Raw genomic sequence first — 16,458 nt, 5'->3', positions numbered from 1 at the left:
CTACAATCAATCGAATGAAAATAATGCTCGTGTACTCCCAATCGTTACCCCTCGACCATATTAATTCCCTTTTCATTTCATCCCGTTTGTAACTTCTAACTGAAAAAAAATACAAATTTAACATTGTTTTTTTATATATTTCCCAGACCAACTAAAACCGCTCCACCGAAATAATTGTACGTCGAAAGTCAGTTTTTATAGATAAAAAAAAAACGGTACACATAAAATATATAATCGAAAAAAAGATAATATAAATGTACTAAAGAAAAGTGAGATAGAAATGTTGGTGTAAAAGCGACGCAAGAAAAGGAGGTGGCGAAAAGATACTTTGAAATATGAATTTCCGTCAATACTCTAATGGGGTATCCGTCGAAGACGCAGATTCGAGGGAGACCTCTTCGTAATCACGTTCCAGTGCCGCCAAGTCCTCCCGGGCTTCGGAAAATTCACCCTCTTCCATTCCCTCGCCGACGTACCAATGGACAAATGCCCTTTTGTTGTACATGAGATCGAATTTGCGATTCAACTTCGCCCAGGCTTCCTCGATCGCCGTGGTATTCGAGAGCATTGACACGGCTCGTTGTACCTTTGACGAATTTTTATTTTAATCCCTGTCTTATATCGACGATCATCATTTGGAAATCGATCTTGTAATCGAAATTTAAGAAAATGTAATTTCGTTTCAAATCGAAACTTCGCATCTGTCAAATGCAAATGTCGAGTTGAAAGGACGAGAGGAGAATTGGTTGGTTCTTACTTTGGCCAAGTCGCCACCGGGCACTACCGTCGGCGGTTGATAGTTAATGCCAACTTTGAATCCGGTCGGACACCAATCGACGAAACGTATGGAACTTTTGGCTTTCATAGTAGCAATTGCAGCGTTGACGTCTTTGGGGACAACGTCCCCACGATACAACAAACAACAGGCCATGTATTTGCCCTCCCGTGGATCGCACTTGACCATTTGGTTCGAGGCTTCGAAGCACTCGGACGTTATTTCAGCGACTGACATACCCTCGTGAAAAGCTTTGTCGGCGGAAACGACGGGCGCGTAAGTTGCCAATGGGAAATGTATCCTCGGATACGGTACGAGATTCGTTTGGAATTCCGTAAGATCGACGTTGAGAGCACCGTCGAATCTCAGTGAAGCGGTTATCGAGGAAACCACCTGACTTATCAATCGATTCAAGTTCGCGTACGAGGGGCGTTCGATTCCAAGTTTACGTCGGCAAATATCGTAAATGGCTTCGTTATCGACCATGAACGCACAGTCCGAATGACTTATCGTTGTGTGGGTCGTCAATATTGCGTTGTAAGGCTCGACCACGGCTGTGGATACCTGCGCAACGACGAGGACAATAACGCAAACGACAATAATTTATTTTGAGGGAAAGCAATGACGAGGGATCGCACCTGCGGAGCAGGATAAACGACAAACTCGAGTTTACTCTTTTTCCCATAATTCTCCGATAATTTTTGCATCAGAAGGGATGTAAATCCGGAACCGGTGCCACCACCGAAAGAGTGAAATACGAAAAAGCCTTGTAGACCCGTGCACAGATCGGTCAGACGTCGAACTCGATCCATAACCGAATCTATCACCTCGCGGCCTATCGAATAATGACCTCGCGCGTAGTTGTTCGCCGCATCTTCCTTCCCCGTTATCAATTGTTCCGGATGGTAGAGATATTTGTAAGCACCGACTCGAACTTCATCTGCAATCGTACCCAACGAGAATAATTCATTTTTTTAATACAAGAAATGCTATTTTTTGAATTTCCTGGCGAAGAGCTCAATTAGTTGAATTTGCCACTGACCGACCACCGTAGGTTCGAGGTCGACCATCACCGCTCGAGGTACCATTTTTCCGGATCTCGTTTCGTTGAAAAATGTATTGAAACAATCGTTCGTTCCGGACGACTTGTCCGACGGCATCGTACCGTCGGGCTGTATTCCATGTTCCAAGCAGTACAATTCCCAACAGGAATTGCCCATTTGAACGCCTGCCTGACCAACGTGCATTGATATACATTCGCGCTGAAAATTTATTCAAATATTATTCTGATTGGTCGCTCTTCGTCCTTGTGTCCTCCAGTCGCAAATAATCGTACCATTTTTTTCGTGTTTATCCAAGCTGTCAATATAAAACTGTCAAAATAATTTTGCAAATAACAGAGATCTAATAGTATGTAAAAATATTGATAGAAATAAACCGGTTAATTTTGGGGAACGAATGTATCGTTCGGAAGACTGTCAAAAACGAACTGAACTATTGAATCTGTTGCCAGGAACAACGTCCTGCTATTGTAAGTTACATTTTTTTGTTTTTTTTTTCTTTTTTCATTCGAGACCAGGCATTTGTCGAATTTTCACTAGAAGTTTTCATCATTAGGTGGCAATGACCGTGCAAAGTTTTTCCCCTTTTTTCTGACTACTTACAAACGATTGTTCTCCTGCTTGGAAAAGAATTCAATTTTTGCTTTATTTCGAAGGAGTTCGTTAAAATTTGTTACTTACATAATAATTTGAATAAATAGTATAAAAAAATTATGTTCCAATTTGAGCTTGGTTTGCTCAAACTTTAGATAAATTATCACGCATTCTATGCTAAAAAATTCGATGCGTATGTCCGATTGCTCAAGAACATGGAAAAGTTCACTGTAGCATCGAGCGTTGGCTCGATTACGATCTCTTCCTCCAGCCATTCGCAACGTTTTGGCATGCTCGAGAATTCTGTAAAGATACAATTATTTTTTCACATTCCGATCCGACGAAATCATCTCATATTTGTTTTTTTTTTCAAAGTGATTTAATCGATCGTTTACCCGCTCGTAGCGATGAACTCTTTGAAAACAGCGTAATTCGACTTTTCCTCGTACAGCCCGTTTTTAGGCATTTCAATCTCATGAGGATCTAAAAAAAAATGTAGTTCATCACAATGTTGTTTCAAGAAAAAATGGTTAGAATTATTTTTGTTAAAAATATATTTAAAGAAAAATTATTCCTTCCAGCGTTATGGGACAAACTTTCGTTTTCAAGCCAAAATTATTCAATCAAAGGAATTGAATATTGAGGTGGAATTCAATGTTTTACCTCAACGAGCTCCTTAGTATGGAACGGTTGGATAGCTGGGGAAAATTTTTCTTCAACTTTGGTCAAATGAACACCCGGATGCATGAGACAATACGCCAATATTCCACCCAGCATACGATCCAACACACGTCGATTTAAGGCTCCGTCGATGCGTATCCAGGGTCTAACTACAACTCTGATTTCCTCCGCTGTGCTGCAATCCGAGTAGAATCCTTAACAATCAACTAAATCGAATGAAAAACGTATTTACGTATTTGTATGATTATTGATTCTTTTTTACTCGAGATCCAACTGTTTAGCTGCTCGATAAATATCCTTCGTCGGTAGCAAGCACGTTCGACTTTTTTGCATTTTCGATTGATTCGGTTTCGCTGTTTCGGAATCATCTGGAGCCGCTTGATCGTTTCTCGTACATTCCTCGATTTCCTGCTTCTCTTCAATCGTCGCTACTTCCATCGCTTCATTACTGAAATTTCATCAAAGCGTAGTAATGGATATTTTCCAGCCAGATTCAAAAAGATCATTTACCGATGGTTTCATTTTCACGTACCTAACAAAAACGAATAATTTTTTTCGAAACTCACCTTTCCAGGCTGTCGTTTATTTGATTGTTCTTGCTAGTTTGCCTCCCTTCGTTGGTTTCTTTGTTTTTCTCTTCCGGAACGACGTAGAGACTTCCGGGCGAAAGATTTTGATGAGCCTCTTTTTGGAGCCGCATTATTTTGTACGAATGTATGAGCCATGGGTCGGCGTAATTTTGATGAACATAACGAGTGTTGGTTACACCCGAGCGAAGTACTATTCGGCCTTGCTTCAAGACCGATAAAATGTCGAACAGCTGATCGCCGAGAATGCTGTAGAATTTCGTCTGAAAAATGAAAAGCAATAGCGTGAAACTTTTTGAACTCGGGTCCTACTGCCTTAAAGTTACTGAGCTAAATAATAAAACATACCAAAAGTTGGGAAAGACTCGCTCCGACTTCTCGTCGATCACGGATAAATTCGTAAACTGCGTCCAAGCCACGTTTGAAGAGGTCGCTTTCGGGGAGATCTTGCCTAAATTTATAATACGACGCTCCGGATGTTGCTGCTTTTGGGAAAATAGCGAATTTTTTAAGATCAGCGATAATCGCGCTGTAATTTTGGCGATTCAGTGCCAGCAACTCTTTTGGGGGTAATTCTGGCCCGCTGGAGGAACCATCAGAAGAAGCAGCAGCAGTGGCTTCTTTATCAACATTCGAACGGCGAAGTGAATGATAAATTTTGAACATATTCAGAACGAAGTACTCGTGAGCGTGGTGACTATCGCTCGAGGCGAGATCGCTCAGCTCCTCGCGCATTTGCAGCATCGCCAATCTCGTGTAACGTTTTTGCATATCGTTGGACGATTCGCACGTTCGATGATGAGAGGAGGAGAGCTGAAATTTTTCACAGTTGCTTCGCTCGATGAGTTGGTTGACTCGAACGTGATCGGATGGTACGTCACGGTCGCTGGGATCGATCTGTTGAGGTAACTCCGTTTCATCCATTTGACAATCACTTTCATCAACGACCGTTGACAAGTCCTTTTCGTTCAATTCCTCGGAGGCTTTGTTCGGCTCCTCATTCAAAGGCTCGACCTCCATGTCCAAATCATTGTTATCCCCGGGATTCGATACAGCGGGAATGGCCGAATCTTGTGGAATCCTGGCGGGTTTGTTTTTAAGGGGGGAGCTCATCTCTACTTGAAAACCCGAATTCTCGATATCTTCCGCAGTCAAACGAATCTTCGTTCCGTCGATAAAACAAATGAGATTATCGTCCTCGTCCTCGTCCTGTTCCTCCTCGATGTCATCATCGTTACAGCAATTTTCCTCGTTCGAAAAAAACTCATCCTCAGTCTCACGTTCCTGATCTGCCGGGTTGATACTGGTGTCATGGAAATCTTGAGATTTCGGGAGTTGCGGTACAGTTTTTTTCGCTTCCAGATCATGCTCAGAACCATTGCTGTTATTTTTGTCATCTTTGTTGGCTTGAGAGCGTTGAGAAGTGGAATATTTCGAGCACATGGAGGAAGATTTCTTATCTTGTGATTGCACACTTTTCTCGCCATCATGAGCTTCGGTAACGATACGAGGAGGAAGAGGAGGAGTGAGGCGTGGTGAAGACGCAGCAGGTTTTGAGGGAAGCTGATCATCAACGAGTGGTGTCGGCTGTTTCTGTTGCTGTGCCTGAGAAGACTCGCTGCTCTCAAGGATTCCATCGATATCAACGTGCTCCAAGTTTCTCAAGAGGTCCTGATATCGGCGAGCAATCCTGATGTATCGTTCGTCGTCTTTCTGCAACGTCGGATCGAGCATGATAATATGTCGTGGAATTTCTATATCAAATTCCAATTGATCAATATTGATGAAGTCGTGAATAGCGGCGACGGTTCCACCGTTTACGGGACAAGTTATCATCTCGTTTGTCCCATCAGCAGCCCCAGGCTGGAGCTCACGTTCGCTGTAATGATTGGCCAATTGATCGAAAAACTGGTAAGCTTCGTCGAAAGCGGTGTAGGGAAATTTGGTGTTGAATTTCTGTAGGTAACCCGAGCTCAATTGATACTGCGAGCTGCTCATCGGCATGCAGGCATTCGACTGTTTTCTGATCGCGAAAGCATAATTTTTCTTAACAGTGACCATTTGATCAAGCCGAATTTTGGCCATTGCGCTTCGCAGCAGCCACTCGGGGTATTGCTGATAAATACGAAACAGTTGATATGCCCAGGACCTTCGATCTTTGACGCAGCACATGGAGCTGTGAATGACCGAATTGATGGTCGATGAGTGTATGTCGTTACTTGTTTCGTCATTGAAACTCGTTACGTTTGTGCCTGGCCCTCCTCCTTTCCGGGGGTATTTGACTCGGTTGAACAAATGAAATCCCTCGACGGTCCGCGGGGTTAAATTCAACGACGATCTTCCGATGTCCGATATATCGTAATATTTATTGGCAATGTGAGCCACGAGATCGCGGAACACGAGGTTAACTTGCTCGTAATATTTGTGCGTACCCCGATGATCTCTCTTCAGTTGATCGATTTTCTCCCCGAAGCGACGCCCGACGTAAAAGTCCTGCTTCAATTCCTCTACTCCAAGAGTCACGCTGTGGTGGGTCTCGGGCTTTTTGAGCATGTACAGAAGGCGCCTCTGACAAGCTCTCGAGGTTTTGTTGTACGACGTCGAAGAATACGAGCGCAAAACATCGCGAACCGAAGTGAATCCGATCATTTGTTTGCGGGGCTTCGGGCAGAGATACATCATGGCCACCTTGCAAACGAGCAATATGTTGTCCTCTCGATTGTCCCAATCGACTCGAAGTTTTTCCATCCGTTGCAGCGCGCTATTATCTATCTCGTCGTACTTTACTCGCCCGCGAACGTGCTTCGGACGCGCCAACACGCGCCTTACGTAAGACCTTTCTCTGTTGGCTGCTCTGCCATTCTTCAAACCGCTCAACGGAGCACCACTGGCGTTGTTCGTCTTTGATTTTTGTGACGCACCACCTTTCGTTAGATCTGCGATAATATCATGAAACAATAAACAAATTATTAGTGCTACTGTCGAAAGTTTTTTCCTAAATCACATAAAATAAAGATTCTTACCGCGAGCACCACCGGTGGACTTTTTAGTTATAGTTTTCCTCAAGTCTATAGCATCGATCGTTATGGGACCGGTAATTTTTTGAAGACCATGATAATCCGTGAATTTGAAAGTTTTTGTTTTGACTTTCGACGATTTGGAGTCGTTGCTTTTGTTGTCGCCACCTCCGCTGCCGCGTTTCGTCTCGGGATTCGTGATTTTTTCACGCGATTCGTTGAGTCCCGAATCGGAACGATCCGTGGGATAACTGGAGGATTCGGAGCTCCAATTGCGCTTCAGATGGGCGAAAAATGCGGAGTCGATGCCAGCTGCGCCCATACGATCACCGGGAACGTCGCCGTTGTCCATGGTATAAGCTTCTTCCGGTGAGCGGGGTTTCGTTGCCTCGATCATTTCGTTCTTTTTAGTCAGATCCTCGAGAATTATGTCCTCCCCTTGGACGACGAGACGACCTCCGAGACGAGTATTTACGCAGGTCATCCACAATTTGTACCAATACTTATCGACCGTTTGGAGTGAGGTAAACGTGTATCGTACAACGGGATAAACTTTAGCCTCGATTTTGTGATAATGAGCCGCCGACGACGTGGTATCCATGATTTGAGTTTTCCGATTGAGATAGATGAAAAGTTTGTCCTTCTCTTTGAACTTTTGTGGTCCGAATTGCAGCAGACCGATGTAACACAACCGCAAAATACTGTCGTGTATACTGAATATGTATTTACGACGTAAGAGTAAAACGTTTCTGATTGGCGCGGGAATGTCCTTCACCAGTACGTGCTTCCGTATTGGATTATTTATGTATTCCTCCAGTTCCGGTACAACGTACAATACCTTGTGGAGTTTGAAGAATATTGATAGTGGCATACGAAGTAAAATGTCACACATCAAAGCCCATCCGGTTGGCCAACCTATTTCCGCACATAAACGAACGATCAGTTTTAATGTAATTCCTCGATATAAATATACCGTCATGCATACAACGATGGAGAATACAATTCTCGTACTCTTACCACTGTGCTTAGGTAACGGTGGCACAAACATTTTCCAACCGATTTCCGTGTTGTATATCTCGCCCATATCCTTTTCCAACTTATCATCGATCGAAACTCCCTTCGTTCGCAACACTTCGATCAGTTGTTCCCGTGACTCGGTGGGCTTGCCGGGATGTTGATATATCAAGTAATAAATATAAGTATGGAGGGTTTGCATACGAATGAATTTTGGTGCGTAACCATAGCGTGCTCCGGCTTTCTAGATAAAAAAAAAACAAACAAAACAAACAAAAATTCAAGTTCATACGACCAGAGGGAAATGAAAAAGGCGTACTAATTATTACCCTATCGTAGACGAGATCGGGTGGCAAAGTTTTTTTCGATCCTTCCTCATTTCCTGTCAATCCCTCAATAGTTTCCACTTTCTCCGTCGCGCTATCCCCTGATATTTCGAGTTTCTCATCGTTCGATTGCAGTACCGTTCTGACTCTTCGTCCTCCGGTCAGACAAAGCTTTATTTTAGCCTGTTCAACGGCTGATTTTATCACCGTATGATTCACATCAATACTCGAATCGCATATGAAAGTTAAATTTTTTTTCTTGTTGTTTGTGCTCAGAGTCAGTTTTATGTTTTTGACCAAATTGTCTCTTGCTAATTTCTGCAGCAATCTTATGAGTGATCTCTTGTCGATTTTCACATCGTATCCCTCTCTTTCCTCCTCTTCGGTTATGAACTGAATATGGTTAACGAACAATCAATATCAATGCCTCAATGCAAGTTGGTAATCGTTTTTCTTCATAAAAACGCGTAACGCTTATATGAGAATACTTACCTTCATCAATTTGGTCATATCGTCGACAACTTTGTGCTTTTTCACGGCTTCGACGATAATATTAGCACGTTTGAGCAGCCTGTAAGTAACGTTGGATACGGTATTCGTCATATCAGCGCCAGACAAATCATACAGCGAAATAATGTCGTTCGAACGAGAGCGTTGCGCAGCAGGTTGATCGCCGAACAGCTTTTCTTTCACTTCCTCTATCTTCAAATTATCTGAAATATCTTTCTTGTCTTTGGTTAACTTGCGTCGTTTAACGGCGACGACGGGAAGTTGTTTCGACTCTGCCACGTTGCAAAAGGTTTTCTTGTAACTTCGTTTCAGACCCGTCAATTTGTATTTGCCGAGGATTTTTCTGGCTGCATCAAGCGAACTCGAATCGTCCTTTTTCTCGAGAATCGGTGCAGCGGTAACGGTCTTTGTCTCCGTTTTTTGTGTGTCGCTCGATAATTTTAATGTTTTTTCTTTGCCATCAGTAGCAGACTCTTTTTCAATTCCGATCTTCGTAAGATTTTTCATCTTTGACATTTCACGCTTAAACTGTTCGACGTGAGCTCCGTTCGCGAACTTTCGCGATACGTACTTGGTCACACGCTGGCGACCCATGTCCTGCATGTACATGGCGATTATGTTCATTTTTGATAAATTACGAATGATCGAGCGGGCCTGTAAATTCGGTAATCCCATTTTTATTGCCAATTCCGTTTGACTCAGACCTTCGCTCCCGCTGGCTTCGATTATTACGTTCGCTTGTCTCAAAAATGATACCGCGTACTCTTGTTGACTGATATCCAACTCTAAATTTCATGAAAATACAAAAACACATTGTTTCAGATTCACTATTCTCGTCGAATAATTGTATTACCAACATTCGTAGTTAAAGCTTCTCAATTCTTACCGTACGGATCCTCGTCCTCGATTACGAAAAATTCATCCTTCCACAAATCGTTTATATCCATGTTCGGATCTATGAGCTGAACCACCCTCAATGATTTCTCTTTTGCCGAATTATTTTTGCACTGCCATTCAGCATCAGCGGCATCCGGATACAACGTTCTCCAGGGCACAAGCTACAAAAAACATAAAAAGTATGTGAAAATTCCGTGATAAATCAGTGATTCGTAATCGAAAGATGAAAGAGTCAATTTTGAATAAATAATGCTTGCATGTGGCCACAACTTACCAGATCAGTTTTTACAACTTTTTGAAAAAAAGACGTTTTGAACAGTTTCTTGATAGAATTGTTGATCCCCAATTCTTTCTTGATCTCGGCGTATTCGGCGACTTGGTTAGGACGCGATTTCAAAATTTCGATAACTTTTTCAGCGAGGAAAATGACTTTGGGCTTTCTCTCGACATAAAATCGGGGTAAATGCAATAAACTTCCGCTATAACCTTGGCCATTGCTCTTTTGATGATGCGGCTGTTTTGTCACAAGTTTGTGTCGCAATAAGAATTTTCGGTGGTAGAATAGCGAGCTTGGATCTTCCTTCAGCAGACCCAAACTCAATTTTCCATGGGTCACTTCGCCATGATATCTAGATCTGCCAACTCTTTCTAAGAAACAGTACTGTATCACAGTAAGTTCGAGAATCGGGCTCACCGATTTGTCCATCAGAGCATGCTGTCTCGCAGTCTGAGACGCGACTATCACCAATTTTCTCCCATACTTAGCCTCTGCCTCGTGCACAGTCAAATCCTGCACCTCATTGCTCGCATTTTTTCGTGTATAATACGTTGAACAAGAACCTTTTATGCCATTTTTCACATCGTCAATAGGACAGTGCTCATAAATGTCATCCGGCGCATCTTCCTAGAAAGTAGAAATTTTAAAATTTACAATAATCGCTTCAATTTCACTGGCATAGATCACAGTAATTTGTAGGAAAACAGATATCAAATTATTAGATTATGTACATAAACTACCTGCTGCAACAATAGACTTACCGATTCAAGAATTATTCCAAGATCAGGATCAACAAATTCATACCGATCGAAAATGATGAGCTTGTCTCGCTCCTTTTCCAGTAAAAAAAACGACAGCTGTCTTACATGCAAGCATATATACCATACTTGCTCTTTAAATCCTTTTGATGGGGCAACTTTTTCATGGAATCTCAATGCTAGCCGATCCCATAGCGCTACAAAAAAAACAGCAGTTGCCAATTATAAATTATATTGAAATGCAGTGCTTACAGAGGTTATCGATCGATTGAACAAATTGCTTGATAATACCGCTCATTATTTATATTGTTTAACAAAAATAAATAAAACCAAGACTAACCTTCCAAAGTTATACCATCTAAACCTTCAAGCGCAATCTCATCGATCACACAATCAACCAAATTCATTGTTGAAAAAAGCAGTTATTTCACTCCTCATAACAGACAAATAAGTCGCACAGTAATAAAAGGGCACAACTAATTATACTTCTTGTTTTATTTCATATTTAAAATAAAAGATCACAATGTCGTTACTTGTTTGTTAATTTCGTCTTGCATGCTGCTATATGAACCATGTGAACGATGTGAACGCATGTTGCGGTGTATTTATTTTGTATTTTCATCATTTACGTTCTTTTCGTAATATTCTGGTGCCGCCTGCTGCTCCCCATCGCCACCATCGCGCAGCGGCGAGTCAGCGAACTATGTACCCACCATACGCGCTCGTTCGATTCTCAATCCGCGCGTAGATTGCGGTAGATCAAATTTTACTCGAAAAACGGACAACCGCCGGCGGCTTGTTTATAATAATAAAATTGACTTGTCCTTGAACAAGAACCGCCCCCGCTGCTGCGACGGTGGAGAGCACGTATCACAAACACAGAGAAAAAATACTAATTCAAGCCCTTCGTAAAGGTGCCATCGATAGGGAGTCAAGTGTAAAGACGAAAAGATGGAATGGCTCAGATGTAACAAGTGTTATAAAAGTTTACTCAAATCGAGTAATAACTTCATTATGACTCTTTGCGGTCACATATTTTGTGATTCCTGTTTATCCAAAGGTAATCAAAATCATCGTCATTTAGAAGAAAGCTTGAAAAAAGGTGTGCCAAAAAACAAAAGGATTCTCATGTCGGATTGTTCCAGCCCCTGATTCAAGATGCTACGAGTGTGGAACGCTTGTTTCTCGCTCGCTACCATTGACGAATCCCCCTAAATTGGAGACAATCATCAATTATTTTTCATCGGCTACACATGTCCTGCAGCACACGGCCAAAGCGGTGAAGTTCCACGACGAACAGTTGGCCATTAGCCTCCGTGGTTTTGACATACTGGCAAGTATATATAAACACGCGTGTTTATTATATCGTATCGACATCATTTCATTAGTCTCTTCCAACGCGAATTTTTCGGCTCCCGCTAAAAGCACGCGCCTCGACAAATCGCACAACGATCATTATTCGTTTGTCGCATACGTTTTAGGAAAAAAAATACGAGTTGGCAAAAAAATATTATGAAGAATCAAGAAACGCAGTGAGACACGAGCAGCGACAGTATCAAACCAAAGTGGACCTCATTAAAAAAATGACCGCCGCCGTGCAACCTTACAGAGCGCTGTTGAGCCAACGACGCATTGTCTCGACTCCGTCAGTCAATCCGCATCAAGCAGTTTTTGAGACACCACCGATTTCCGGGAGTAGTTCCAACAGTAGCTGGAGACAAGGCAAGCGTCATCGCGACTTTACATCGCCGGTTGAATCGAATATAGAACGACGCCAAATCTTCCCTGGATCCCGACCCATCCCGACTAGGTGGGAAACGTACCAAGAACATTACGATATTCAGAAATATTTTTCCTTCGTGTAATCATGGATGTTATGCAGACCCGGATATCCGCCAATTTCTGCAAGCAGTTCCAGCAGCGGCTGCAGCCGAAGCAACCAGAGTTTCGATAATACACCGGTGGCCCAACGCAATGCAGAACGACGGCAACACCTCGACGGATCCCGATCGACGAGGACGAATTTAAAACTGTCTTCAGAACTATCTCGATATTCGTGGGTCTTTGTCCGTTCTATATCCTCAAAAATTTTGCAAAAGCGATTATATTTAATTGATAAAAAACTGCAATCGTATTTGACCAGCTCCAACTACAGCAGAGGTGGTTGCCCCGAGCCGAGATCAGAACGTTCGAACATGCTTCGCCCTTCGAAATCGACTATGGAGCCCGTGGATCCAAAGCACTTCGAGTCGCCGATGATCGTTTCTCAGAGCGAATTCGTTGTTCCGAGCATTAAAAGAGTCCCGAAGTCGGCCATGTCCTACAAAAGAAAAAACTCGATGAAAGAACTTCCGAGACTCAGCGCACCGAGATTCTGACACGATCCTCCGATCTTCTCTTTTGTTGAAAGGCCATCGATTTTCGTTTAATTGTAACGATAAAAAAAAATCATTAATATAGTCACTAATTTCAATATATTACAAAACATTATTTATTAAACGTGTAACGATTATTAATAACGTTGACATTGACGCTGTAGCGCCGAAAACTGATTATTTTCTTTTTGTTTTTTTCAACAATGTTTTTCCATACGTATTAATTATTTGTTTTTTCCCCGATGAGCCTCAAATTGCTCTCGCGTTGGGCGCGGCGCCACGAATATTTCGATACAAGTGGCAGTGGTTTTGTAATTTCGAGTACACCCCTCCAAAGGCCACCTCCGCGACGCCCAATAATGCTTATTACGAAATGTGTACTCTAAACCACAAAATAAATAAATAAAAACCATTACACGCTTCCAACTGCTTTTTGCATCCGAACCAACAACTTTTCTCGTGTCCCGAAAGGCTTTTTATCTCAACGATTATCTATCAGCTCCATGCCACATTCGTCGCTCCGAATCGTTTGATTTAAAGCAATAAAAGTGTTATCGGAAAGAAGTAAATGAAACGCGTGAATAATCAACTAATTGGTACAAACGGGAACATTCGCCAATTGTTTTGTATGTACACTGTGTGGGAAAAATCAATTGACGAAAGATCCGACTGGTAATTGGAAATAAATAAAAAAGATAATTACTTGACAGGCATAAATTCTGTTTTTCCTTCTTTCTGCATTTTTTTCGGTGATTTTTTCACTTTCTAGTCCCCCGCCGCGTGCGAAGATTCGAGACACGAGGTGTTTCGTTCGTGTAGCGCTTTGTTTGTTTCAAATAAGAGAATCTCAACGGATGACTATTGTGAAGCTCGTATCGTGCGTCGAATTTGACGTATTTATAGCTATCTCTCAATTTCATAATATCGAATAAATGATACATGTTTGGTGGATTTGAGTGATTGGTTACTGGCGAAGAACAATTGCTTTCGAGTAAATGTAAAAAGTAAAGAAAAATTGCGCAATACTGAAATAATGTGAATTTCACTGCATCACTTTGATGCAAACTTCAGTATGGAGTGATAAGATATGAGAATAGTGAATTTATGTTTAAAAGACCTCCATGCTGTCAACGTCAAGACCGATGTCGAGAAAATCGTCGTTATAATTTTGCACTCGGCGCTGTCCAGGGGATGGACTGGCGCAATGATGATGCTCTCGTGGTGGCGGTTGATGCTGTTGCTGCTGTTGTCTTTGTTGATTTTGATGCTGATGATGATTGTGATGATGCTCGGAGTGATCTGGATCGTCGGTGACGGGGCTGGGGGGCGGATTCGATACAGTTCGCTCGGAATCAGGTAAATTTCTGTCCATGCCTTCGCCACGCCGTAATCTTGCTTCTTCGGCAATTTGCCTCGTCGATAATTCGGCCCGGGTGAGCAAAGCAGGCAAATCTTTCTCGGAACCGTCTAAACAAATTTAATTATTCATCGAATTGAAAAGTTTTATCTTTGTTTTTACGTGAATAATATTTTTTGGGAAACACACTGAATCAGAACAGAATAATCATTAGATTCGTCAACTCAGAAATCAAAATACTCACTCTCCAAGCTTCGCATTAATTCTTGTGTCTTTTGTCGACGATTCGAAGCGTCTTCTTTCTTGCGCTGCTCAGCCATTTGTTTTTTGTCCATTGAAAATATTTCTCTTATTTTTTCTTGCGGTATGTGTTCGTCGTTCTTCACGAGCCAGAGGTAAATCCCACCTGCTGTTCTTCTTCGTGATCCGTTCATTATTAACATTCCTCCTGCTTCCTCAATTTTTCTCGTTTCCTCGTAAAACTCGATCGCCTCTTTTTTACCGATTATGTCAACCACTCTCCCTGTACGGACGAGAAATTCAGTATTGATATGGTCAGTACAAAGGAACTTCTAAGAAGAGCATAAATATTAAGGAGGAATAAGCACACTCGTTAGTCAAAATGGCTAGATTTGTGCTATTTTGTGAAACATAGAATTTGTTTAAACAAAAAAATTAAGAGACAACCGTGCATTACTCCTGTTTATTCACTTTAACTTTTTAGTAGGGAAATTCGAATGTGAATTGTGAATGTAATAAATATACTGACTTATGAGAGAATCCTTTTTTTCATTAAGTTTCTCAGCTATATCAGCAGCAACTTGATCGTCGGTCGATTCTCCGTTCACTCCTAATTCAGCCATTATTTTTACAGCGCCTTTCTGCTTATCAACTTCCATGGAATTTCGTCTCTTCCCCAGTCTTAATTTGACGTTCTTTCTGTCTGCGTTCGTTCTCTTGTTACTCAGCCTGGCGGGTGGTCGTCCCTCTTCCTCATCCTCCTCAGAACTATTGTTCGGTTCCCTCTTTGCATTGTGTATAGAATCATAACATCCTGGAAAATCATAATTCTCCACATTGCGGCCTTGATACATTTTTTTAGTGACGCCACAGGAAACAAGGTTTTCCGTTAATGATTCCTCCTGCACTTGAGTACACCATATTTTGTATTTGTCGCTACTTTTGTTTCTGTTGCTCTGCGATTCTATTCTTCTGCGCTTTATTTTCACCTTGGGCCTTTTAACCTTTACCAGGCTGGAGTCAGAATCTGAATCGCTCGCAGATGCCGATGTTTCTTCGGATTCATCCGTATAATTAGTTTTAGGTTGTTTGTCATGGCTCTTTGCGATGTGCGGCCTTTGAAGAATGTTGTAACTGCCAAAATCACTTATACCCTGCATGCAGAAAATAAAATCATTCGAGTATTCATATTTATGCACTTGGAATAGCCAATGAAATCAATTTTTCAAGAATATTGAAATTCCAAAACGCAACAATTTTTATACATGATTTATGGCTTCTCAAGATCAATTTGGTTCCTAAAGTGACAAAAATTAGATGTTGATCATTCTTTAATGTACAATTTTTGCTTTTGAAGGGGCGCATAAATAAATGAGAAATATTGCTGACCTCGTCATCGACAACCTCGCCTTCTTCGAGTTCCAAAATCTCGGCGTTCTCAGCGGTATCGGCCTCCATTAATTTTGCTTTTACGTCTTATCTCGGTCTCAAGCTATAGTTGTTATTCCTTTGTAAATAGAAGCTGTACCGTTGTAATTTCGAGCGTAGTTCGTTCCTTATTTTTGCGTTCAAGATTATCGTTGATATGACTCTGCCGTAACCGTTATTGCTGCTGCCGTGCGGCGATCTATCAATTGAGTTTTGCTATCGTATTATTCTGATGAAAAATTTTCACGTTGAATGTTGGATGTCGGGCTCGCGATTTCTTTAACTCATTCCACAGGAGATGTGCATTTTTTGCAGTGTCGTGGAGAAGTGGAGGGGGAGGAGGGATAAGGATGGCGACACCAACAAGGCCAGACAAGGCGGCGCATGGTGTGCGGAGGAAAGAGATGCCGGGGTCAAGGGGCAAAGAATACCTCCGTGAAATTGGCCGTCTGATTATAGATTTCCAATTTTTTCTTAGTAAAAATCATTTGTCAGACTCTCAGCGGACAAAAATCGATGCAATTATCGCCAATGGATTGACTATAGAAATATCAAAAAGTA

At 41.9% G+C, this 16,458-nt stretch overlaps 4 protein-coding genes across 8 annotated transcripts; 1 reads left to right on the top strand and 3 right to left on the bottom strand.

The window, feature by feature from the left end:
* Positions 1–65: 65 nt before the first annotated feature.
* Positions 66–2,330, bottom strand: LOC122417380 (tubulin alpha chain-like). Of its 2 annotated transcripts, XM_043430845.1 has the most exons (5): positions 2,112–2,330; positions 1,818–2,037; positions 1,414–1,715; positions 758–1,339; positions 66–586 (listed from the first exon to the last, which is right to left on the bottom strand). In XM_043430845.1, exons 1-5 carry the CDS (start codon positions 2,112–2,114, stop codon positions 347–349), a joined length of 1,347 nt encoding a protein of 448 aa, XP_043286780.1. In that variant the 5' UTR covers positions 2,115–2,330; the 3' UTR covers positions 66–346. The 2 variants fall into 2 exon arrangements, with proteins under 2 accessions (XP_043286780.1, XP_043286781.1); XM_043430846.1 differs by having other exon boundaries at positions 1,818–2,330.
* Positions 2,331–2,457: 127 nt separating this feature from the next.
* LOC122417378 (general transcription factor 3C polypeptide 1) lies at positions 2,458–11,241 on the bottom strand. 2 transcript variants are annotated; one of them, XM_043430839.1, is made up of 15 exons: positions 11,031–11,241; positions 10,838–10,930; positions 10,501–10,694; positions 9,737–10,366; positions 9,452–9,623; positions 8,548–9,350; positions 8,059–8,448; positions 7,733–7,973; positions 6,722–7,630; positions 4,047–6,634; positions 3,678–3,961; positions 3,374–3,559; positions 3,094–3,286; positions 2,826–2,913; positions 2,458–2,733 (listed from the first exon to the last, which is right to left on the bottom strand). In XM_043430839.1, the coding sequence occupies exons 2-15, from the start codon at positions 10,902–10,904 to the stop codon at positions 2,603–2,605; spliced, it is 6,876 nt and encodes a 2,291-aa protein (XP_043286774.1). In that variant the 5' UTR covers positions 10,905–10,930; positions 11,031–11,241; the 3' UTR covers positions 2,458–2,602. The 2 variants fall into 2 exon arrangements, with proteins under 2 accessions (XP_043286774.1, XP_043286772.1); XM_043430837.1 differs by having other exon boundaries at positions 10,838–11,241.
* On the top strand, positions 11,236–13,293 carry LOC122417382 (RING finger protein 212B-like). 3 transcript variants are annotated; one of them, XM_043430851.1, is made up of 5 exons: positions 11,236–11,557; positions 11,643–11,830; positions 11,979–12,307; positions 12,380–12,553; positions 12,641–13,293. In XM_043430851.1, exons 1-5 carry the CDS (start codon positions 11,449–11,451, stop codon positions 12,873–12,875), a joined length of 1,035 nt encoding a protein of 344 aa, XP_043286786.1. In that variant the 5' UTR covers positions 11,236–11,448; the 3' UTR covers positions 12,876–13,293. The 3 variants fall into 3 exon arrangements, with proteins under 3 accessions (XP_043286786.1, XP_043286785.1, XP_043286784.1); XM_043430850.1 differs by having other exon boundaries at positions 12,410–13,293; XM_043430849.1 differs by having other exon boundaries at positions 12,380–13,293.
* Positions 12,965–16,240, bottom strand: Phax (phosphorylated adaptor for RNA export). The gene is made up of 4 exons (XM_043430848.1): positions 15,859–16,240; positions 14,999–15,623; positions 14,474–14,752; positions 12,965–14,339 (listed from the first exon to the last, which is right to left on the bottom strand). The coding sequence occupies exons 1-4, from the start codon at positions 15,925–15,927 to the stop codon at positions 13,981–13,983; spliced, it is 1,332 nt and encodes a 443-aa protein (XP_043286783.1). The 5' UTR covers positions 15,928–16,240; the 3' UTR covers positions 12,965–13,980.
* Between the last annotated feature and the right edge of the window lie 218 nt (positions 16,241–16,458).

This window comes from Venturia canescens, chromosome 10, assembly GCF_019457755.1.
Source record: "Venturia canescens isolate UGA chromosome 10, ASM1945775v1, whole genome shotgun sequence".
Lineage (NCBI taxonomy): Eukaryota > Metazoa > Arthropoda > Insecta > Hymenoptera > Ichneumonidae > Venturia > Venturia canescens.
Note: the sequence above shows the minus strand (reverse complement) of the source record. Positions and strands in the feature narration are given on the sequence as shown.

Bases quoted from the DNA above. Each gene is read 5' to 3' on its own strand.
- LOC122417380 (XM_043430845.1), bottom strand. The intron at 1,716-1,817 runs GTCAGTGGCAAA...GTACGATTGCAG, and splicing joins CCTCGAACCTACGGTGGTCG to ATGAAGTTCGAGTCGGTGCT. The intron at 1,340-1,413 runs GTGCGATCCCTC...GTCGTTGCGCAG, and splicing joins TCGTTTATCCTGCTCCGCAG to GTATCCACAGCCGTGGTCGA.
- LOC122417378 (XM_043430837.1), bottom strand. From the start codon at position 10,904: ATGAATTTGGTTGATTGTGTGATCGATGAGATTGCGCTTGAAGGTTTA. The intron at 9,351-9,451 runs GTAAGAATTGAG...CATGAAATTTAG, and splicing joins CGAGGACGAGGATCCGTACG to AGTTGGATATCAGTCAACAA. The intron at 2,914-3,093 runs GTAAAACATTGA...ATTTTTTTTTAG, and splicing joins ATACTAAGGAGCTCGTTGAG to ATCCTCATGAGATTGAAATG.
- LOC122417382 (XM_043430849.1), top strand. From the start codon at position 11,449: ATGGAATGGCTCAGATGTAACAAGTGTTATAAAAGTTTACTCAAATCG. The intron at 11,831-11,978 runs GCAAGTATATAT...CATACGTTTTAG, and splicing joins TCCGTGGTTTTGACATACTG to GAAAAAAAATACGAGTTGGC. The intron at 12,308-12,379 runs GTGGGAAACGTA...GATGTTATGCAG, and splicing joins TCCCGACCCATCCCGACTAG to ACCCGGATATCCGCCAATTT.
- Phax (XM_043430848.1), bottom strand. From the start codon at position 15,927: ATGGAGGCCGATACCGCTGAGAACGCCGAGATTTTGGAACTCGAAGAA. The intron at 15,624-15,858 runs GTCAGCAATATT...TTCTGCATGCAG, and splicing joins GCGAGGTTGTCGATGACGAG to GGTATAAGTGATTTTGGCAG. The intron at 14,340-14,473 runs GTGAGTATTTTG...AAATTTGTTTAG, and splicing joins ATTAATGCGAAGCTTGGAGA to ACGGTTCCGAGAAAGATTTG.